This window comes from Chiloscyllium plagiosum, unplaced genomic scaffold (genome assembly GCF_037043375.1).
Source record: "Chiloscyllium plagiosum isolate Xiang-an unplaced genomic scaffold, Cpla_swu_hap1 HiC_scaffold_3, whole genome shotgun sequence".
NCBI classification, from domain to species: Eukaryota; Metazoa; Chordata; class Chondrichthyes; order Orectolobiformes; family Hemiscylliidae; genus Chiloscyllium; species Chiloscyllium plagiosum.
The window spans coordinates 64,212,320-64,237,305 of record NW_028270141.1 but is presented as its reverse complement, the minus strand read 5'-3'; the positions used below and the strand labels follow the sequence as shown (position 1 = coordinate 64,237,305).

At 38.0% G+C, this 24,986-nt stretch overlaps 1 protein-coding gene across 2 annotated transcripts in view; it reads left to right on the top strand.

Annotated features, from left to right (window-relative positions):
- LOC122543791 (protein downstream neighbor of Son-like) overlaps positions 1 to 24,517 on the top strand; it is a 55,705-nt gene extending 31,188 nt beyond the window's left edge. The window contains exons 2-9 of one of the 2 annotated variants that reach the window (XM_043682580.2): positions 2,252 to 2,724; positions 7,322 to 7,507; positions 12,721 to 12,899; positions 13,718 to 13,896; positions 15,769 to 15,874; positions 20,147 to 20,266; positions 22,360 to 22,546; positions 23,516 to 24,517. In XM_043682580.2, the coding sequence (XP_043538515.2) occupies positions 2,252 to 2,724; positions 7,322 to 7,507; positions 12,721 to 12,899; positions 13,718 to 13,896; positions 15,769 to 15,874; positions 20,147 to 20,266; positions 22,360 to 22,546; positions 23,516 to 23,713 (1,628 nt within the window). In that variant the 3' untranslated portion in view covers positions 23,714 to 24,517. Of the gene's footprint in view, positions 1 to 2,251; positions 2,725 to 7,321; positions 7,508 to 12,720; positions 12,900 to 13,717; positions 13,897 to 15,768; positions 15,875 to 20,143; positions 20,267 to 22,359; positions 22,547 to 23,515 lie in introns of both variants that reach the window. The other variant, XM_043682572.2, reaches the window with a different exon arrangement.
- The last annotated feature ends 469 nt before the right edge of the window (positions 24,518 to 24,986 follow it).

The following is a 24,986-nucleotide window of genomic DNA, read 5'->3' as shown; positions in this document are numbered from 1 at the left end:
GCAGGGAAGCATTCGCCATGCATCTTGGGTGGCATGGTGGCTCAGTTTATTAGCACTGCTGCTTGACAGCGCCAGGGAGCCAGGTTCGATTCCAGCCTCAGATGACTGTCTGTGTGGAGTTGGACATTCTCCCCGAGTGCGTGTGGGTTTTCTATGGGTGCCCTGGTTTCCTCCCGCAGTCCAAAGATGTGCAGGTCAGGTGAATTGGCAATGTTAAAATTGCCATAGTGTTAGGTTCATTAGTCAGAGCAAAATGGGTCTGGGTGGGTTACTCTTTGGAGTGTCAGTGTGGACTTGTTGGGCTGAAGGGCCTGTTTCCATACTGTAGGGAATGTAATCTAATATTGTCTGTCTAGCTCTGTTAGAATTTTACATATTTCAATCAGATTCCCTCTTATTCTTTTAAAACTACTAATATAGGCCTAGTCAAACCCACCACTCCTAATATAGTCATCCTACCATCCCAGTATCAGCTGAGTGAACTTTCAGTACATTGCCTTCCAAGGCAAATTTATCTTCTATCAGGTAGTGAAACCAAAAGTAAATCAGTACGTGAACCTGGAGATTCCTAGTCTACATTGTTCAGTTGCACATTGGACACTGCCTTTACAAACGAGCTATTAGGGAAACCTTTTGTATTGTTTCAGCTTTTCGATGTTACGAATAAAGTTGTTGCAAAAAGCAGTAAAACTATTTTGATGTAAGTCACTTCCCAATGATGATTGTTTTATCTGGACTTCTGTGTGAAGGAGAGGGTTTTTTGTTTTTAAAAAAAGCACATTTTAGTTCTGTATTATTTTTGTTTTGTTTAGTTACAATGATCCATGATTATCTTAATTTAAATTGCAATAGTTCAACATACAGCTACAAAATCAGTTGTCCTCATAAATTTTAGATTCTATTTACTCATTAAGACTGACAATTGTGCTTTACTGTGTCTTGGTCATAGTAGGGGTCACAATTGTTGCCCTGCTTGTGTCTGTTCAGATTAAGGTGGATAAACAAACTTGCTGTACATACCTCAGCTGTACGATTGTAGTATGTAGTAGGTCCTGCATTATTACCTTCCTCATAACTCTGCTGGGCTCCTCTGTGCTTAACAGGTGAGCCAGATAGCTTTCTTCACATATCCTGCAACTAACCTGCTCTTCTGAAAGGTAATTTTTACACTGAAAAGGTGGCTGCATTGATGTGAACTGTTGAATTTAACGCATAGAAAATTGAACATCAGGCATGGAGATGGCTGCAAGCTGACAGTGAGCAGGTTGTGAGATGCCCATGGTTTTGCAGGATGGCAAGGAGATGTTCAACAATCATTTGATGGAAGGAGTGGGGGGTGGTGATCAGGAAGGTCAGTTTCGGGATCTGAAGGCAGTAGTGTCACAGAGGTCCAGTAACCTTTCACATGTTGATTAAGGGAAGTCAATATAAATTCACTTACCCCTACCACCTCTTACAATGTTTGATGCACCACAACCCCAGCTCTCAACCAGCAACACTCGCTGACAATTGGGACTCATGCCTGATGTCCACATAGTCCAATTTGCCCTGCCATACCTACTAATGCTATTTTGCACCCACTTCTTGTTGTTTCCAGCTATTTGGCCATGGCAGGCATCTGGCGCAAACCCATCTGCAGTTCAGTTTACTGTATGTTGTGAATAATCATAATTTATATGTTGTAAACAATATTTAAAATTATTGTCCAATTATCAGAAATAAATTACCTTTACCTTACTATTAGTTTAAAACCATAGTGATTATTTGAGATTCAGGTTCAAATTGTTGCTTTGATAACCACTAAAATAGGGTGTAAAATATGTATTGGCTGAGCTCCTAGGAGGAAAAGAAGTTTTAGTTTGTGGAAATCATTTTCTCTTTTATTAATTTATCTAATCAAGGAAATCTGGGCCTTCATTTATTGCCCATCCCTAATTGCTCTTGAAAAGGTAGTTGTGAGCTGCTTTCTTGAACTGCTGCAGTCTTTGAGGCATAACTCATGCTGCTGTTGGCAGTCATTGCTGAGATATTCTGCTTAAAGAATAAATTATAATGTAGATAAATTGTGATGTAATGTATCATGAAGATATAACTAGAACGTAACTTTCATACAGACACTAAAAAGATTGTTTTACAGAATATGAACTATCGATGCACCCTGGTTATTTTATCTTCTTTCTGTTTTACTAATTATCACACTTTGCCAACAGATATAAAGTGTAAAACAGCAAGCTTTGTTATTTTTCTCTAGGCCAGCTGTCGCAAAATGGAAATCAGTTTAACTATTCCCAGAATGTCTTGACATTTCACAAGAGGGCCAAACTGAAGTATGGCCAGAGACAACAGAAGGCTTTTCCAAAAAGAACCAAAGTACCTTTTACTAGCTCTGCAGTTCCAAAGAAAGGATCAGTTGTAGCATCTCTATCACTGAATCATCAAGAGGGTGATGATGAAAAAGCCCGTTTTGAAGCTGCACAGACTCTGCTGGATATCTTTAAAGTTAATTCAAGCTATGAAGGCGTTCAAATGACCACTGTTTGTGAGGCACTGCATCAAATAAATGAGAAACTAAATACAGAGATTGCTGGGTTGAAAGATGAGCATCGGTATCTGAAGGCAGAATATAATCAAATCAGTGGGGAGCTGAAAAGATTTAAAGATGGTGAATCCAAATGTTGCACTCAGTTTCCAATGTCTTCAACAATTCCACAGCTGCAGACCAAAGTAAGTTCTGAACTTGAAAAGTAATTTTGTTTATGTATAATGCAAGACAAAACTGCCTCTGTTTGTCAACTCTGGCTTTGGCTGATGTTGTATATAACGTTTACGAACTTTGGGTGCATTACTGTCAATAAGAATCCAAACAACAAAATGCCTATCACCTAGACAGCAAGAACTGAAACAAGGGTGAAAACATTAGATATTTAATGTGCAGACATAGGCTAATAATAAGCAGATAGGGAGAAATCACAGGGCAAGTATTAATGTAGCACTATTTAGTAAGAAGCAGTAGTGAAACTATAAAAACAAAGCATAGGATGGAGGTGATAAGCCTTGGATTTCTAATCAAAATAAGACTGATAAAGCATAACACTCCCAAAATAAATCACAGAAAAAAACTGGCTTGAATGAAAAACAATAAAATGACATTCATTTCATACATTTGCTGACATAGCTTATTGAGAAATGATGGTTTTACTGTAAAGCTTAACAGAGGGCAAGTTTATGAATAAATTATAGTTCCTGTTCTACTTTAATCATTTAACAATTTGAGCTGAATGGCTCAATAAAGTTCAGTTTAAGCACTGCATTAGGATCCTTCTGGGAGAAAGTGAGGGCTGCAGATGCTGGAGATCAGAGCTGAAAATGTGTTGCTGGAAAAGCACAACAGGTCAGGCAGCATCCAAGGAACAGGATGAAGAAGGGCTTATGCCTGAAACGTCGATTCTCCTGTTCCTTGGATGCTGCCTGACCTGCTGTGCTTTTCCAGCAACACATTTGCAGCATTAGGATCCTTCTACCTTCCATGATTGGAGCACAATCATCACTAAAATGCTAGCCACAGTGAATGATTCCAGTTCTTGAAGCAGCAGACTTCACAATAACAATACTTTTGTGGATATAGTGTCACAAATGTTTATCCAGTGGTGTAAGCATTGAACGTATTGTTAAACCTAAACTATTGTAATGGATGAAGAATCTCTGCACTTTTGTTTAAGCAATTATCACAATTCATTTACACCTGCAGCAATATTTTTTTTTACTTCTAATTGGAAGGAATGTTGTTTCCAGGATGATTGGCTGTTAACAGTCAACAGAAAATCGCTGACTTGCTGTATCGCTATTTCCAGTTTCCTTGTTAAAAATATAGTTCTATACTGTTTGTTACAAAACAATTCCTACTTTTGTTCATTAGATTGACATTTAATAGAGCTGAGAACACGGTGATGGTCTTTTAATGAATTGGAGCATACCAACACCAATGTATGGCTGGTTGTGAGGCTGACCAGGCCCTGAATTTTATTTAAGTGAATCACTTGTTGCCTAATGTTATTGAATTGGTGAGAAATACCAGCACTATTCATGCACATAGCATCACCTCCAAGATACATTGTAAGTTTTGATCATTTTATTTTCATCATCGTTATTCCTGGACAAATCATTCTAGTGCCAAGATGATAAGCATTAATGCTGACTGTCTAGGTTATAAATCATTGCTTGGATTACCTCACATGTCTTTGTTTATTTTCAGTCTTTCTGTTGGAAGGTACTGCAGGTTTTGTTAAGGAATTTAACCTGCTGCTGCTCATAATCACTGGCAGTGAGTGGTGGAAATTGTTTCGTAAATCCTGTCAGGTGTTCATGCAGACTTTTGAGGCGGGGGTTGACCTTGTGTGCCTGGTAAAGGATTCTAGCATTAGGAAGGTGGGGCAGCAGGAAGAATTACATTTTATATCAAATCTGTCTCCCTCTCCTTCACCCTGACTGGAGCCCTTGACCTTTGCAACAGTCCTGCCCACACAGACCTAATGTGGAGGATCTATTGTTAGTCCTGTGGGTAGGTTCTAGTGCATAACTGTGCAATTTTCCAAAGGCACAAAGTTTCTTTGTTAGGGATTCATGCCAAGACCTACATCTTGAGCTCCAGGAAACTGACAGATGCCCTGACTCTGGCATAACTCCAAGTGCCAGTAAATTCTGTTACTGCAAAGCTGTGAACCTCTGGTTGGCTTGCAGGTTTCAGGGTGACATTTCTGACCTACCAGGGGCTTTCATTCAGTCGGAGACCTAACACTGTCCAGGACCTTAAAAGAACATTGACCAGTTGATGAAGTGGGCTGATGAGTGGCTAATGAGGTTCAATGCATAGAAATAAAATTGAAAGCCAATATAAAATAGGAGATTACAATTTAAAGGGTGTGTAGAAGATGGACATTGGTGTATCTGTGCACAGGTCATTGAAGCTGGCAGGACAGGGAGAGAGAAGTGAAAAGGTATAATATGTCTTCCGCTATATTAAAAGGACATAGAGGACAAAAAAACAGGAGATAATATTGATCCTGCATACTCCATTTGTTCAGCCTTAGCTGGAGAATTGTGGACAATTCTGGGCATAACATTATAAGAAAGATGTGAATGCATTGGAGAGAGTGCAAAAGTGATTTACAAGTATCGTTCCAAGAATGAGAAATTTCAGTTATGTAGTCCCAAAAGCTGGGACTTTTGTCCTTGAAGGGAAAGTGATTTAATGAAGGTTTTCAAAAACAATGGATAGAATAGATTAGGAGAAGCTGTTCCACGTCAAGCAGGAACACAAAAAAGAGGGCATTGGTTTAAAGAGATTTGCAAAAGAAGCAAGGTTGACCAGAGAGAAAGCTTTTTCACGTTGTGAGTAGTTAAGTCAGTCATTCCCAATCTTTTCATTGACTGGCACACTTTAGTGAAGCAAACAATTCCACATCACACCCACCTTTTTAGGCTGAATTCATTGCTCATAAACATAGCATTTACTTGTATTTACTATGGTTATGCTCTAACTAATGAGGTTTGCAACATAGAGCATACAAGCTAAAGAAGGATCAAATACATGAATGGTTACATCTGTTTGCATTGATTTGCAGTACATTTGTATGAAATTTCATGGCACACTTAGGCAGTTCTTAAAGTGCATCAGTGTGTCATATCATCGAGTTATAAATCAGAGTTGAGATACAGAATGCACTGCCAGGACATGTGGTGGAGGTAAGTTCAGTTGAGACATTCAAGAAGGCATTTAATGATTAATTGGCTAGAAATGGTACACAAGCATGTGGGAGAAGGCAGGAGCTGGCCAATAGGTAATAATACTCAACCAAAAACAGAAACTATTGCAGAAACTCAGTAAGTTTGACAGCATCTGTTGAGGAGAAAGCAGAGTTTATGTTTTGTGTCCAGTGCCTCCTCATCAGAACTGGTTCTAATGAAGAGTCATTGGATCTGAAATGTTAACTTCTGCTTTCTCCCTGCTGAGTTTCTCCAACAATTCTTGTTTTTGTTTCAAATCTCCAGCATCCACAGATCTTTGTTTTATTTTAAGGATAACGATGATCGTTTGAAGTGCTAGGACAGGCATAGTAGACTGAATGGCCTTGTGCACTGTAATAATTATTCTCTGATATAAGTGCCAGATTAGCTTGGAATTGTGGTGGAACTCCCACCAGTTCTCTAATAGTGTGTAGGATCCATATTACTGCCAGTAAGTTCTGTCCAGGGTTGGAGAAGCTGGGATTTTCCCTTTGGAGAAAAGGAGATGAAGGAAATATTTGACAGTGTAAAAGATTATAATAACTTTAGATAAGGTGGACAAAAAAAATGTTCCTGTTAGCTGATGGTACAAGGAGACTCAGATTAAATATTACATGCAAAGGATGTAGGGTAGAATATGAGGGAGAGTATGAATATACAGTGAGTGATAGTGACCTAGAAATTATGTGTGACAGTGAATGATTTCAAAAGGAAAATGGATTAACACTTGTGGGAAATAGCCTTGCAGGGATTAGATTGCACTACAGAAAGCTAGCATTCACCTGACAAACTGAATGGCTGCCCTCTGGTTTGTGCTGTGTTGGATGGTTTGTGATGTGTTGGATGGTTTTTGCTGTGTTGGATGGTTGATATTAGCCTTCATTCATTCCAAATCCCTGTGGCAGGATCTTAATTGGTCTTTGTTCACCTTGTAAAATTTTCCAAAGACACATTTTACTTTAGGAAATCAAGACAAAACCTTGATCTAGAACTCCAGGAAATTAATAGTGATGGCCTGAGCCTAATTTAACTCTTCTGTTGTGCTCCTGCTTGACATTAGCTGTGAGTAATTATGGGAATAATGTAAGGTTTTGTGGAGTTCATATGAAGCTAAATGCCTGTAGATGAAAATGACTTCATAGCAGTTCTGCCTTTATGATCTTTTAATCTGGATTCTCTGAGCTTGCCTATTTGAATGCCAGTGGAAACCAGCATTATTAAGCAGAGAAGCCTTCCGAGCAGTCTGACTGAATTTAAACCTAGGTTTCAGAAAGAAAAATAGATCCACATTGGGCACCACTTTATTGACCCATCTACTGTCATTAAAATTCAATGTTATTCATTACCACATTGTGTAAGATATAATTTTCAGCATCATTGAATTGATATGAATACATCATTTTTATTCAAAATTTAAGAACAGTAGACATTTTTCTTGACAAAATAAACTTGCATGAAGTTAACCCATGCAAGAATATTGTATGAATGAGGCAAATATCCAATCGTGACCTTTGTTCATTTTTGATCCTTTACTTAGGCTTCAGCTGAATGTAGCCCAGATCAGCCTAGCATTTACCCAGATGGACATACTGACTGGAGCATTAAAACAAGAGTCCTGATTACCTCACCTACTCCATTCTCCTGGGCAAAATCAAGTATCAAATTGTTATCAGGATCCATTCACAGAACAACAATAAAAGCTGATGATTTTTATATTAAACAGGTAAGGCCTTTTTGAGGAAAAAAGATCATGTTGCCACCAATTGCAAGATTTTATGCTATCCTGCCTGTTTTGTTTCTGACTAACCTTGTTACTAAGTCACTCTGTTGAGAAATTAGTAAAGGGAACTGTACCCTGTCTTACCTTTTTGAATTGTTTTCATATAACCACTAACGAAACTGTATGTGTTTAAAAAATCATTATTAGTATGATAACCTTCTAGTCAACAAAAAAAACCTGCCATTTCTGACTTTCCTTTTTGTTTGTGTTATCCATAGGCAAGAGTTTATCACTTTTCTAGAGTTACCCTTCACTGATATGGTTTACAGTGTTATTTGTCATTATTCTGAAAATACAGTTATGTGCAGCAACTTGAATAGGAATTGGAAGAAATGCCCTGTTTCATTTAACTCCTAATAAATTAAAAGGGTGGGGGAGGAGGTGATGGTGAAAGTATTTTTTGAAAACACTAAGAATCAACCATTTTCGTTTGTATGCCAGTTTTCAGTTTAATGTCTACAAAGCTTTTGCTAAAAAGCAATGTTTTAATTTTGTTAAAACATTGAAGTAATCTCAAAACTAGTTGTGCTGGGTAAGCCATCACCTTACCCATAAATTCTTATCTCCATAATAAATTAAGTAAGTAGGTTAAAATATTCTGCTGAACTAAAGATGAAGCAAGAACACTGAGAGGTTTTTGGCAAAGTGTCAGCTTTTTCAAGATTTTGTGGAGGATTTAATTCTGCGAGGTCCAGTGAGACCTCTCTCTGTATCCCACCAAACTTAGCTCCTTAACTACTGGCCCCACCACTACACATCTGTACATAATTCTAGTCACATCTTACCATGCATCAACTCCCTAAAGAAATTGCAACTCTCCAGTTATCTGCCAAAAAACGAGTATCCCTGGTGCCTGTGCCATGTTTTGAAAGGCTGCTGTGCATGCACATGAGCACTACAATTGCCCTGCTCTGTGACGGACATTTTGTCAGAAGATGTCAGAGAAGAGGAAGATGGCATTTTGATTCTGTGACACAGTCCTGGTGGTAAGGATGTTCCAGACAAGGGCATTCCTCTTCCTAGATGACTGACATTTGAGCTTAGTCTGAGGTCGCCACTGGTTGGTACTGTCTGCACAGTCCATAGGAACAGCTATTGGGGTTTCAAGAAGGTCAGCAACTTCTTGGGTAAATGTAAGTGTCACATTCTTCTCTTTGCTACCTCACACTCATTCTAGCTCTACTGCTGTACCTACTTCCTAACACAGTTCAAACACTATCACATTCACTGTTGCCTGCAAATTCCTCCTTCACTTGCTGCCCCAAACACTAATAGCTGTGTCACTTAATTTAACCTTACTTAGTCTTTCTCTCCATCTCTCATTTCAGCAGAAGACAGTCCACAATAAATTAGTGCCCAGACCAGAAGGGATGCCCAACATCAAGTACTTCTCTCTCCCCCCCCCCCCGGTGAGGAGAGAATCCTGACTTTCACAAGTGAAGACTGAGACCACTTCAATGGATTGCAGAGACATCCATGTAACGCCAACTGAAGAATTACCAATCTTCATTCCACTGCAACTCTCATATTAATCCCACTGTCAGTGTCATTCATTGCACATAATTATAACTACTGGCTGCTACACATTCTCTCCCTTGTGTCTTGCAGGCACCAGTGGGATGTCCACAGCCTCAAGAGAGACATTGCATGATCCACCAGAACCATCACCTTGACTTTTGAGAACAAGACTGTCTAAGTGGTAGCATTAATAAGTCTGCCTCCTGTACCCCCACCAGCTCAGATACTAATTCCTCAGTGGGAATGTTATGCTTAGCAGGTTTGGGAGCAAACTCTGGTGAGCATGCCACTATAATAGCTCTGTAGCTGGCCAAGGAAGAAGCACCCCAGGCTACTAGCACTCTGAAGATGCCAGAGATCAAGCACCTGCTCAGCCGTAGACAGGAGACACTCTTGTGGTGTCAGCAGTTAGGGACTTCACAGGCATTTGGAGGAATTGGAGCAGCAGGCCAGTTTGTGGGAGGTAATGGCCCTCAATACCTAGAGGCTGCAGGAAAACAGCGACACTATGGGAACCTAGCTTCGTCAAGCATGTGATTGTCTGAGTGCCTCCATGGACAGGCTGGCAGTTTCCATGAAAAGCCAATTCCAGCATCCACCTGCTGGAGATGCACATGCACTCCCATCCTCCCAGCCATTGGTCCTCTGGACTGAAGCAATAGAGACAGAAGGATAGGAAATCTGGTGCAAATTCCATCTGCCTGTTCCTCACAAGGAGACAGGACTGTGCCAGGAGGCACCCAACTGGAGATGGCTTCACATAATGGACTCTCAAAAGTCTCTTCTCTGGACAATCCATAGTTTGTGCACCCTCCACCTCAGCAAACGAAAGAACAAATTGGAATAATTTAACTCCAATAGAAAACTTAACAGAATAATAGAGTATTTAACCACTAAACAGTAACTTTCAACATAGTAACATTCTCATAAACACACACTTGATTAAGGTAAATTCAGCAAAACAGGTTGCTTTATATGCAATTTGAATAGCAGGAAGAGAAGCCCCCAGCTTTTAGCTGTATTCGAGAGAGGAAAAGCAGCTTCCACACCCAGCAACTGTGACTAAAAAACTAAAACAAAACATCCTGGTTCTGTGGGAGCTCGTCCCACCCATTCAGGCTGCTTGGATTGTTCCTACTTTTGAAAAAACTTGAGGACTCGCAAGTTGTTTATGGAATTTCAATAATTACCTTGATGCCTCTGTCTTAAAACTTTTCTTCACTTTTAAAAAAAAGAACAAAATACACTTCTTAAAGTCATAGCATCTTCACACAAATACACTCCTCATTCACTTTTCCTTGTGAAACTTTTAATTTATCGCAATAAATTACTTCCACTGATTTCAAACCTTTAACAACAATATGTCTTCTAATTTACTTTAACTCAAAATTAATTCCCTGAACATAGTTTAACTTTGGAAAGGCAGAATCTGTAATTGCCTGCTTTACTAAGCTCAAGTACACACTGTGTGAGCATATCCAATATCTGTACATTTTACTGAAATCCCAGTCATCACACTGGTATGTTTGTACGTATGTCCATGATTACTGCCTTTTTGAATTATTCATAATTTCATCAGGATGGATTTTAGTATGATTTATTTTAAAAATATTTCCCAGAAGGGAAAGGTTAACTATTAATTTTTAGGTTCAGGAAAGGGAAGATTTAAAAGAAAAGGAAGACTGAGAGATGGGAAAGACATATGATTCTGTAAAAGGTGGCCAGACTGTCCACCTCCAACCTTTGGAAGTTCAAGACAAGGAGGGTCCATACATCTGTGGCAAGATGTCCTTCAGCATGTCTGCATTGACCAGATATGTGCACCGGGTTGCATGACTAAATCTCCAGGATCAACAGGCTCAAATGCCAAACAGGTTCCCTCAGTCCTAGGTGAAGAACTTTGGATAATACTAAGAGATAATGGGAGAGAAGAAGGAAGCAGACTTTTGAAAATGCTTTGGTGTCAGAAATGACAACACACTGTATATAAGGTTTTTAATTTGTGTAAGTTTCATTCGTTTCTGTGTTGGTCCAGAGACACACCTCTACTTGTTTGGCTCAAATAGAAACAAAGAAAAGTTAAAATCACCTTTCTGGAGTCTTCTGACTCAGCTCCCCTTGCTACCAGGTTGGTCAGATGAGCATCAACAACTTCTCCACACAAGCCAGATGTTAAAATTACATGGACAATCATAAGGCTATTAGAAGCTATTGTAGAAGTGTGACAATTTAGTAAATATTTATACTGGATTTTTAAAAGTTCTGTGAGGTTAATTAGAAATGGAGAATGTTTCCTCATTTTCAAAGCTAGTGACCATATTGTTTCTTTGTAATAACAATTTTCAAATTGGGTCTCCCTGTATTTATCCTGATAGTGAACTCAGTGATATCTCTGAACTGTCCTGTAGAAACAGCACACTATATTCATAAACCTATTTCTAAGTTGAGCATGATCGGCTCACTCCAATACTGAAATGGGACTTCTGCATAACCTCAATTAAAGGCACAATTACCTCTTTGCATTGCACTTTGTGCTAAAGTGTGATCAGTGCTAGTATGTGTAAATTCTTCATCTCCAAGGAATCATGCCCTACAAATTGATCACCACTCACTTTTTAATGAGTTCTCCACAAATTTATTTTAACTTTGGTCTCCCTTCAAGTGCAAATTGCGATCTGTAGTTCTACTGTTTTGGACAATGTGAAAACCTGTAGCCCTGCCATTTTCTTATCTCGTTGTTCCTATTTAGAATCCTGAAAACAGCAATTAGATTATTAAATTAGAATATTCCTGCAGAATATTATGCTAACTCTTTGTAACAGTGCCCATCATCCAAATCCTCAATACCCTCAATCATTTTGGTTAGTTTCATCTGCATTCTTTCAAGAGCTGCAATATCCTTTCATTAAAGCCATGACGGGAACAGTATATCATATTCTAAATGTCATCATGTCAATCATTTATAAAGCAACAGGATTATCTCAATATTTGACAGGATCTACAAAATGTTTAATATTCTAACATTTAGTTTGCTTTAATGACAATCAACGAATAATGTTGTGATGGTATATTGTTCATTAGGATCTCCAAATCGCTTTCATTTTAGTTGCACATTAAGTTATGGTCACCCATAGTATTTTTGTCCTTGTAGGAAGCTTTGAATCTCCCTACACTGGAGTTTAGTGAAAATAATTTTCTGTGAAATAAAAGTAACTCTTGCCTGACACTATTGAGTTGAGAATGCTATGAGTTGGAAACTGGATGAAAGTTAAGTAATTTTTACTCAAAAATGAAATTGCTATATATAACTGAATTTTGGGAAAATCTAGAAATTATGAACCTTTAGTTTCTGTAGATAAAATAAGTGTTAACAACAGTTAGATTCATGCAAAAAAGGGGAAACTCTGGCTTTGTATTTGTACACAAAAACATTTAAACTTCCATTTATTTGAGTTTTATATATTGTTATTCTTAATTAGTTCTAGTTAAAAATGTATCATGATGGCTGACAATGTTCTAACATTTTTGGTCTGTTTTACTGTGAACTAATAATAAAAATCATAAAGAAAAATCTTTTGTTTTTAATTTGCTCAGAGCAAGTAAGTATTTTATTTTGACTTTTTTTTTTACCTATTCAGGAGCCCGATGATAGCCCTACTTTAAAATGTGCCTTCCAGCAGAGTCTGAGATACTGGATGCATCCCAGGCTACCCTGGCTGCAACTTTTTCCAAGAATTGATGTTGATAGTATATCAGTTGATGATGGTTTACAGTGGTCCCCAGATTACAAGATACAGAATATTTTAATGAAAGACTGGTAAGTCAGTAGTAGCCAGCTGAGAAGTAACATGTTGGTAGAAGACTGAAGCACAGATTTTCATTTTTGAAACAATGCTTCCATCTGCTTGCATTGTCATCTTTACTTTTGGGAGATTCTGTTTTTCTGTGAATGAAATGCACGAGGTATAAAATCAAACCTTTTTAAAGCGAAGGTTAGGATAGTTACCAATTTAACATGAACGAGTTTCTACTTTACATGCACTACTGTGGTTCTGGCTCTTTGTTGCATCTAAACTGCTTGAGTCTCTTTTAGGTCTGTGCAGTTCTGAATTAAATTTATATTCAACATGTTTTTTTTGTCCTTTCAAAATACCTCATCCAAATGTTAGCCTACACAAACTTCCCAGCTTGCTAAAAAGCTATATGCCCTTCTACAAATCTATCTACTTGACTAATTAACTTTTGTAGTAATGTGCACCCCAAATGCAGTGATGGATCATTTTTCCTGGATTAATGACGCACAAAGGGCCCCCAATGTAGTAAATTGAAATATGGGGAAAAGACCCTCTGATCCATGCAGTTGGTCTGAGGCAACAGCTTGGGCATTGCATTCCTACGCCACACAAAAGTCAAGTGTCTGTTTTGTGATCTGAAATAAAAATCGCATTGTCAGTGATAATCAGAATTAGTGCTCTAAGCATAGTAAATTAGTGGTATTTACAAATTAATCTTCTACGTGCAATTAAAATAACAAGTTCATTTGAGATGCAAAAGCAAAGAAATGTAAAATAATAATCTTTTTAAAGATTGTTTTTATTTTTCACATGCTGAAATTAATAATAAATTCTATTCTAGGTTGTCATCCTGTAGCTCACTCTTTGACCTCCTACAGTCTGGTCATTGTCCTTTCTTTTACATCTGTACATACCAATTCACAGTACTTTTCAAGGCTGCTCAGGAATCCAGAGGAGAATCAATTTCTGCCTTGTTGTACCCAGCAAATGTGGAAGTTTTAGAAGCAATGAGATTGTCAGGTAAATCATTTCTATTGCATTATCCATTTTGAACTGAGTGCAATAGCTCTGAAATAATAATCTTGAGGTTGAATAGTATTAATAGATAAATTCTGAATGTAAAGTATTGAAAAAATATTTGTTATTATGAATCTTTGTAATGCATGCTTGCCACCATGACTTTGCATGATAATTTTGATCTGGTTAGGGTTTGTTCACATTTAAAAATAAATCTGAATGCTTTATTTTAACAAGTACAACCACTCCAAGATTACACTTCTTGAAACTTTTTAGCAAGCAACTTAAATAGAATAATTACTCAAAACCGTACATACTCGAGTAATAGTCAAATTTCTTTGACTACTTTTAAAGGTTAAATTTATGGGGTCGACTATTACATGGCTACTACTTTTAAGTGGCTGAAATTCATGTCTGTCAAAATTCATATTGTATCATTAGCAGAAGCCCAATTGATCTCTAAACGAATAAAGAAAAAAAAGTGAATTACAGTAATTCTGAAAACCCAGAGTGGAGTGCAATGCTTGGCAGACTGAAAGACCCAGAGCGGAGAAGAACGACTGGCACACTGACTCCTAAATGTTGATCTGTTATCTGTGAAGAGCTAGGGTCGACTTTTATACAAGATAAATGGAAAATTCCAGATTTTTTGGCCAGAAATAGGGGGTCGACTTTTACGAGATCAACTATTACTCGGGTATATAAGGTATATTTTGCACATTGGTTTACTTTCCTACTTCATCCAAAAAATGTATCTTGTAAAACACATCAATCTTGAAGTTATTTACTTCCTACAGTATTCATAAGTATGCCACAGTCTTCTGGAGAATTCTCCTCAGCATCTGCTGTTATTGGAGGTAAAACTTTTGTTTACAGTCTCTTGACTGTGGATGTCCAGCCCCTTATTATGGTGACTTTTCAATACTTCCATGCTTCTCTTGTCAATAAGACACTCTTAAACCTACAAGTTGTAAGCTGAACTTAAACCTTATGCATATTTTTCAGTCAGTGATGCCTTTAGGTGAAAGGTGAGGACTGCAGATGCTGGAGATTAGAGTCGAGAGTGTGATGTTGGAAAAGCACAGCAGGTCAGGCAACATCTGAGGAGCAGGAGATTCGATGTTTTGGGCAAAACCATCAGGAATGAGGTCTTTAGGGTCTTACTGTTTTTCCTGTGCATACTGTTTAATGGTGATTCACTTTGGCTATCTTTTCTCAAGGATCTGCAAATCACAAGGTTTAAACTGCAACTAAAAACCTCTCCTTGCAAACAACCAGATAAATCGAAACCAAAGCACTTTCCTAAGTTTCACCCAACTCCATGACAATATAGCCTGCTGTGTGGGCTTTTTTACATTGACCAATAATTTATCATTTGCAATTTATTCCAATATCTAACGAAGTTAAATGGGATTTACTGAATGTTTTTAAAGTGGTTAGGTATCTCTGTGAATAAAATTTTGTTTTTACAAGCATTGTAGACATTACATCCCCAATTCTTTCACCAATAAGCCACCTGCTGTTTTATAGCTCTCTTCAAACCTTTTAGCCTATAGGGTTAAAGTATAACTTAAAAGTTATTCTAAAACTCATAAGCCATGAACTAGATATTTTTGACAATTTAGCTGTGATTGAAACAATTACATAAAATTGACAGAAAATATAGATACAGAAGATTTACAAAAGCTAAAATAATACCGAAACAATGCATCATTGAAACAAGCCTCCTTGTAAATGGAAGAAATATTAAACATTGATATTTTTGAAATTTTGTATCTTTAAGGAGATGAATGGATTAAATGATTCAATAGTGTTTTTTGATTCTTGTTTTGAAACAAGATCTTTTTGTCATTGAATGTATTCCATGTTTTGCAGAAGTTGTGTTCTCAACATATTTAGTTGAGAATTCTCAGGAAAATGTTCACGTGAACCTTTCTTCATCAGATGGATGTGGGTCAGTACATCTTACACCAGCTCATTTGTAAGTAGCTCAGTATATAACTAATAGTTTTTTATGAAATTCCTTTAACAATTACAATGTATTTGCATTATTGCTGCCCCAAATATAGCTACTCTATATTAGTAGATAGCAATGTGTTGAGGCCAAAAAAATGGTTTGTCAGTTTTTCCACTTTCTCCTGAACTGGAATATGAACAACGTTCTTTTCACTTGCCCATACATGTAAAAGAACCAAAATAGAGGGCTGAGCTTTACATGCCTTCGTGCCTTATGTAGATGAGAGGTGATCTGACTTAAAAATAAACAAGAAACACAGTTTCATGATCGGGGCTACTCATTTAAGACTGAGCTGAGAAATGTCTTCACTTGTGATATTTGAAATACCCTACCTTAGAGGGTTGTAAGTGCTCCATCATTGAATATATTTAAGGCTGAAAAATACAGATTTTTGACCTCTCAAGAAATCAAAGAATATGGGGAGCAGGTGAAAAAATGGAGTTGAAGCCCAAAATCACATTAAATGGCAGAGGAGGTTTGATGGGCTGTATTGTGTATTCCTGCTCTTTTATTCTATGCTTTTAAGTCTGGGCTACAAAATTTGAGTTAGAATAGTATTATGTGAACACGTATCAGGAATGTAGGCATGCAGCCACTTGTTTGAATCATGACCTTCACAATTTTCTGTCCATTATAGTGAATAAGGACTATGTGAGAAGGCTACACAGGATGGCGTTGCAACAGAGGGATAGCAAGCCATGCCAGTCATCCTCCCTATCATAGGTACCAACAAATAGATAACACTAGGGCAGAGGTTCTACTAAGGGAGTATGAACAGCTAGGAGCTAAATTGAAAAGCAGAATCAAAAATGTAATAATCTCTGAATTACTACCTAAGCCACAAGCTAATTGGCACATGGCCAATAAGATTAAGCAGGTAAATGCATGGCTGAAAGATTGGTGTGGGAGAAATGTGTTTGAATTCATGGGACATTGGCACCCATGAATGGGACATGGGACATTGACATTGGGGAAGAAGGGACCTGTTCCAATGGGATCGTCTTCATATGAACTGTGCTGAGACCAGAATCCTAGCAAATTGCATAACAAGGGCTGTAAACATTGCTCTAAACTAAATGGAGGGAGGAGGGTTCAGTTATAGGGGAAATTACAAAACCCTAAGTAAAGGAGGAGGTAAGACTGCAGAACTCAGGGAAGGTTATTAGAATCTCCAGCACAGATAAAAATTGGACAGAGTGTATGGAAAAGGTGAGCAATCAAGCTTCAAGCACATTGGACAAATGAATGACAATGAGAAGAGGGACGGTTAATACAGGACTGAAGGTGTTATATCTGAAAGCATGTAGTATAAGGAATAAGGTAAATAAGCTGTGGCGCAGATTGAAATTGGCGGGTATGACATGGTGGGCATCACGGAGAGGTGGCTGCAAGAGGATCAGGCTTGGGAGCTGAATATTCAAGGATACACATCCTATTGAAAAGATAGGCAGGTGGGCAAAGGTGGTGGTGTTGCCTTATTAGTAAGAAATGATATTAAATAAATAGTAAGAAACAAAGTAGGATCAAATGGTGTAGAATCTGTGTGGGTAGAATTGAGGAACCACAAAGATAAAATAAAAAAATTAGTTGGAGGTACAGGCCTCCAAACAGTAATCAGGAGCTGGGGTGCAAAATACACTAGGAAACAGAAAAGATGTATAGGAATGGCAAAGTTACAGTGATAATGGGGGGAATTTCAATATGCAGGTGGATTGAAAAGATCAGGTTAGTGGTTTTGAAGGAAAAGGAATTTGTGGAATGTCTACGAGTTGGCCTTTTGGAGCAGCTTGTGGTGGACCCCACGAGGGAACAGGCAATACTGGATTTAGTGTTGTGCAATGAGGCAAACTTGATAAGGGAGCTTAGGATGAAGGAACCCTTAGGACGCAATGATCATAATATGATGGAATTTCCTCTACGATTTGAGAGGGAGAAGATAGAATCAGAGATAACTGTATTACAGCTGAATAAAGCTGAAAAATGTGTTGCTGGAAAAGCGCAGCAGGTCAGGCAGCATCCAAGGAGCAGGAGAATCGACGTTTTGGGCATAAGCCCTTCTTCAGGAATGAGGAGGGTGTGCCAAGCAGGCTAAGATAAAAGGTAGGGAGGAGGGACTTGGGGGAGGGGCGTTGGGAATGCGATAGGTGGAAGGAGGTTAAGGTGAGGGTGATAGGCCGGAGAGGGGTTGGGGTTGGAGAGGTCTGGAAGAAGATTGCAGGTCTGAACTGTTGTGCTTTTCCAGCACCACTCTAATCCAGAATCTAGGAAGAATAGACGCATAGAATGTTTTCTAAATGGGGAGAAAATTCACAAATCTGAAGTGCATAGAGACTTGGGAATTCTAGTCCAGGATTCTCTTAAGGTAAACTTGTAGGTTGAGTCAGTAGTTAGGAAGGCAAATGCAATGATGGTATTTATTTTAAGAAGACTTGAATATAAAAACAGGGATGTACTTCTGAGGCTCTGTAAGGCTCTTGTCAGATCACATTTGGAGTATTGTGCACAGATTAGGGCCCCATATCTCCAGAAGGAGCATGTTCAGAGGAGATTCACGAGAATGGTGCCAGGAATGAAAAACTTAACATATGAGGAATGTTTGAGGACCCTGGGTCTATACTCAGAGTTTAGAAGGATAAGGGGGGATCTAATTGAAATGTACAGAATACTGAATGGCCTGGACAGAGTAGATGTTGGGAAGATGTTTCCATTGGTAGGAGAAACTAGGTCCTGAGGGCACAGCCTTAGAGTAAAGGGAGAGCCCTTTGGAACAGACATAACGTGAAACTTCTTCAGCCAGAGAGTGGTGAATCAATGAAATTCATTACCACAGAAGGCTGTGGAGGCCAGATCATTGAGAATATTTAAGACTGAGATAGATGGGTTGTTAAGTGTTAAGGGGATCAAGGGTTACGGGGAGAATGGAGTTGAGAAATTTGTCAGCCTTGATTGCATGGCGGAGCAGGCTCGATGGGCTGAATGGCCTAATTTCTGCTCAGATGTCTTTTGTTATCACTGGATTTGCAATATAGCGAAACTAAAGCATTTAGTGACCCTCAAAATTGCTCAATTTGTCCTAACTGGATTTTACAAAATTTGTGTCTTGGACACCAAGTTTAGAACTTATTATTTATTAACCAACAGTTGATAATTTAGATTGTAACTTTAGCAGAATACAACCTATTAGGCAATGTCATTAAAATCTACAATCTAAGCCCAACCTTTCATGAGCAGATAATGAGGGGATAATTTAAAAAAGAAAATAACATGTAATTTGCCAGTTCGATAACTGTTTGAACAATGAATATTAGGTCTTCATGAAAACTTTTAATGATGGGTATGTTATAGATAGGTAGAATTGTATATCTTGAATTCCAAAGTCACTGGTCAATGTGAACAATTTTCACAGATGTCTGACTTTTACTTATTTCTTACAGACTAGAGTTCTTAGTCTGTTCAACAAGTCGTAATAAGAAAAACTAGAGAGAGCAAAACCAAGAAAAAACTTCCAAGTCTGGTAGCTTTTACAGCAAAAACTGCCTCCTGCTCAAAAATCCAGAGCCAGTTCATTCTTTGTTCTTTCTTTTTTAACTTTGTGTGGTTGGCTGGCTAGTACCTGACCTGCCTTGATTGACCAGTTCATCATCCAATCAGTCTCTGATCATAATAACATCTCTGTGTCAAATCATCTACAGTGTACTTACAGCAGTAATTAACCTGCTTTATCTTCCCAGGCCTGTTCCCAACAAGCAACATAAGGCTTTTGTTTATTCCTCATTATAAAACAAGCTGCTATTCAAACTTCAATTCTCAACTTCAACTCACAGTTCCAAACCAAAAATGAAGACAATGAAAAAAATAGTGATGGCCTCAACGATGGCTGTTACATAATATTAGCATTTGGTATTATGTTTTGACAGAAAAGCAATTTTCAGGTAGTATTCTTTGTCAGAAGACCATATTTTTATCTTTCATCTAATCATAAAGGAGGAACAGATTGGCCTTTATTAGTCATGCACATGTCGATGTAGATATAGCCAAGAGTGACAAACAACAATGTGGCAGGTACAACATGAGTCTATAACTTTTATATGGCATTTACTTACTTAAACAGCTCCAAGGGGTGAAAGACTGGGTGCGCACTGCTGGAATCTGCATGTTTAGCCTTTAGATAATTTAACTGGCAATTTCCTTTATTGGCCAGATATAATGTATATAAAATTTCCTTTTTTTTAGTAGAAATTATATCAGAAATGTCAAAAAAACAGTGATTGACCCACGTGCACAGAAGTCTTTTCCACCCATAAAGACAGAACCTCAGGAAGAAATTCCAACATCAGAGTCATCCGAATGCTATCTGTATCCTTTTCAACTTCTCGATGGCGGTTTAGTTTTGAGCAAAGCGTCAAAAAGTGGCAAGACTACAGGTATCCAGCTTGTTAACAGTCACCATTTTAGATAATTCATATCGTGGAGTAATACAGAAGCCAGATGTCTTGATGAGCACAGTTTAGAAAATAATTGAAGGTGAAACAGAATAAATTATTCACTAAACTCTAAGATACTCTGAGAGGATGAAGGGTAGAATTTCATTTTCTCCAGAGATAGTCCCCAAGCATGAAGCCACTTTTCTCCGTGCAAAAATTGCTTGCTCACTGCTAGGACCTTCCGGCTTTCTGCCATATTTAAAGCTGGTGACACCAATGGTGCTGCAAACCAGAAATGACTGTGCTTGAGCCCCTACACGCATGACAGGGACATTGAGGTGGTGGATGTGGTCCTGGAGAGGAGCACCATTCTTTATCCGACAGACTGTCACAGGAGTCCACAGCATCAGACGCAACCAGCTTATACACAGATTGCAGGATCAGTCACTAATGTATCCCGGGTGAAAAGGAATGACCAACAGTACAAGAAGGAGGTCAATGGTATTATGCTTTGCCCAACGGGTAAGTACTACCTTCTCTCTGCTTTCTGTATTCACAGGGCCACTGTACCTTCGCTATTGCATGCATTATTTCCATTCATCAACTCTTGACCTTTTGGGAAATAAGGCAGAGCAAGTGATTGAGATATCTGTGAGGAACGTTTTGGGACTAGTGACCATAATTGTATTAGTTTTTAAATTGTTAAGGAAAAGGATAGGCCTTGTATATAAGTTAAAGTTCTAAATTGGAGCACGGCCAATTGTGACGGTATTAGACAGGAACTTTACAAAGTTAATTAGGGTAGCCTGTTTGCAGGCAAAGGGATCACTGGCAAGTGGGAGGCATTCGAAAGTGAAATAACAAGAGTTCAGAGACAGTATGTTCCTGTAGAGTGAAGGGCAATGTTGTTAGGAGTAGCGATCAGTGGATGACTAGAGATATTGAGGCTCTGGTCAAGAGAAAGGAGCCATATGTCAGGTATAGATAGCTAGGATCAAGTGAATCCCTTGAGGATTATAAGGGGTATAAGAGGGAAATCCGGAGGGTTGTCTCTGGTCGGACCAATACTTGACTGACCGTGTTAATCCCCTGGACTGGAATTGGACAAACACCTTTACTGATGGTTTCAGTAGCTCCTAACTAAGTGTAGTTCCCCTTCACCCCACTAAGGACTGTTCCACTTTGACTTGTACGACTGGCCATTTGATTGAAGGATATACAATGTGTTTGCTGTGTAAAGTGCTGGCGTACGCTGTCCTTGCGATAATGACATAATACAGAGCTGCTCAGTGGCATGTCCATTCCCTTCACTGTTCAGTGCTCTCCACCTTAAAAAGCTGCCTGCTTCTTGCTCTGTATTAAGAGGTAATGCAAGCCACTGAAGCTGACTGTTCAGAATGGAGCCCTAAAAAAGCAATGCGAGCCCCAAAGAGGCTGGAAGCCCAAAGGTCAGTGCTGAAATCAGAGAGTATATACTAAGGAGGCAAAGTGAAGGACACAGACACTTTGTGCTTACTTAGAAGCTGCCAATGAGTCAGCGTTATGAAAGCAAGCTGAGACCCAGAAGATGCATGAGGTATGTATGTGTCTCTGCATGGAAATCTGGAGCTCACTGTCTGAAAGGGTAATAGAAACAGAAACCGTCATCCTTTAAATGGTAATTGGAAGCAAATTTGAAACTATAAAACCAAAGCCCAAGAGCTGGAAAATGGGATTAGGCTGGATCATCTTCTTTTCAGCCAGAGTGGATGCAGTGGGTCAAATAGCATCTTTCCATTCTCTAAATTTCTATAATGGATTCAATATGTACCACATTTTGATGCATTCATTCTGTTTTCAATGATACAGAATTATGTATAAGTACCCTTTCATTGTCACGTACAAGCATCAATGTGCTAAAAACATGAAAATGAAGTGACAATATGATTTCTAAAGCCAATTATGCAAGTAAGCTATTCCAATACTCTCCTGGTAGTATACAATAATTTAATATTCAATGTTTTATCCTTAATTTATTCTGATCAGACATGAGGGATATCAGGATATGCAACTGAAATTCCTGGTTGCAGTTGAAGGATCCTACACAGAATCCTTAATAACTTTTCTAATGAACTCATCACATATAGTTGCACAAGAGGGTGTACAACGAGGGCTGCCACCCACACTGCTTTGCCCTGTGGCCTTCCCCGGAGCAACTCTACAGTTGCTCCAGGTAAGTATTTGTTCCATGAACTGAAAAATGCTTTAAAGGTCTGAACCAAACAACAGTATCTGATAAAACATGTTTGGAAAAGTTATAGTTCACTTAGTTATTTAGCAAAAAATGCTCATTTCAAATCTAGGATTTACTTTGAGGTAGAATCTAAGGTAAGGTGTGTGTAGTTGTTATCATCTTGCTTTGATTCTAGTTGCAAAACTGAAATATACTTTGCAGTCAGCTCTTGTTTTGAACTCTGCAGAGATATAGATTGATTCTCTGTTCATGGGAGATGAGGGGCAACAAGCTGGGAAATGCCAGATTCCTGTGGATTCAAAGATTCTGAAACTTTCCCAATTAGATTCCACAGTTGGCTGTAGATGGGGAAAGCAAAAGGTTGTTTTGAGGGCTTTAGAAGATAGTAAATGGGATACACTGGTGCTAGTTTGGGCAGGGGGTGCAGAGTAGTTGATTGGAAGACCGTAGGAAGTGCTGTAGGAGGTTGGCCAATCATAGCAGAAAACTGGCTGATGGACAACCTGTATGAAGCACTTGCTACTAATTTCTCTTTGTTTGCTCCATCAGTCATGAAATTTAAGTCATTGCCAAAATCTCAAGAGGTGTGGTTGCATTTATATTTTACAGTATAGGCTGGAACTGGTTATTTGGATTTCCTAAATGTCCCAGCATTTTAAAGGGAAGTTGGTATTTTCACAGTGATTAGGGATAGAAATTTTGCAAATTTGATAGTTTAACACTGCCTCACTCAAGGGGTGGTTTGAGCATTCCTATTTGACTTGCAATTAGTAGATTTAGCGAGGGCAAGAGTATTCAAATTTATTTCTTGCTGTACTACTGTAGTATTGGGTTTAAACATCACAGTGAAACCTATATGATAAATCTTATGAAAACATTCCACAATGTTTAATGTATATAATATATAACAATTAATGCCAGAACTTTTCAATTTTTCTCCTCTTGTAGGTTTCTAATACTTGTGGAAAAGTCCAGGGTTGTCATGGTCTTATAGACTCTTACAGCTTAGAGATCACAGGTCCCATTCTTCCACACTCTATGGACTATATCAATCATATTCTGCAGTGCAACGGGTATGGTGGAACATTGAATGTTGTTAATGTCCAGGAGTGCACCTCTGTCTTCAATGTTCATTTTTCTAGTTAGTCAAAATCGAAAAACTACGTTTGTTGTCATCGCTATATCAGAAGTAGTTATACTGTTGTGGATCTCCAGCAAACAGTTCTGTGTTTCTTCAGAACTCAAATCATTGCTCAATGCCCAAGCTACTCCCAAAATTAAGGGAATTGTAACAGAAAATAAGTATAGCTACAATTTAACTGTAGTAACAATCTTAAAGATGTAGATTTGTCATGTGGGTAAGCTTGGCTTTCAAGAATTTGTTTTAGCATTTTTCAGGCTGGAATTATCCCTTGTGTCCTTACTTAGCACCCATTTCATTCACTAATACCCAATTAGTTTGTGAAGATTAACTTCACTATTAATGTGAAAGTACATTTTTCTGTAGCTGGCACAATACTGATCAGTCATGTGAATATATATGTATATATTCCTTTTATAGTCTAATTTGATTATGGCAATATAATGTACTGAGTTATATTTATATTGTGTATTAACCAGTGACTAACAGGAAAAAAAATGAGGTATTAGCAAAGTCTGGGTGCAGTGCAGGGAATCTTACTATTTGCAATTATATTGCATTAAATTAACTGTTACTTATTTGGAGATTTAAAAATAAATGTTATCTATATTTGTGCACAATAATCTTAAATGATGTCAGCAGGAATAAACAAACATTAATTATGTATGTTTAATGCTGTATGCACAATAATTTTGGGTCACTGTGTAATTCCTAACAGTTTTTACATAAGCTACAAATTTGGTCCATGACAAATATTGCAACTTGCAAATTATTTAATTGTCTTGTTGATTAAATGTGCATATATAAGACATATTGTTTAATTGACTAATTATTTCATACTGACACTGCTTGTTATACATTCAGTTGCAAATTCTTTTCCAGAATTTTTCCAAATTTTATTAAAGCAATGAAAAATTAAAATAGCTTTTTACACCCTTAAAATTATGAATGTGAATAGAGTATTTTCACATATTGTAATTTTTCTTTTATTGGGGAACCAAAGTTTTATTTTATTATTTCACTGGATGTGGGTATCAGTGGTAGGGACAACATTTGTAGTCTATCCCTAATTGTGTCTTGAACAGAGTGGCTTGCTATACCACTTCAGAGGCAGCCAACCATATTACTGTCAATTGACCTGCCATTACATGTTGGTCAAAATACTTTAGTTTGGCAAATTTCGTTCATTAATGAATCTGATAGGTTTTTACAACAATCATTTGATGTTTCATGGCACCATTACTGACATTAGTGGTTATATTCCAGATTTCTTAACTG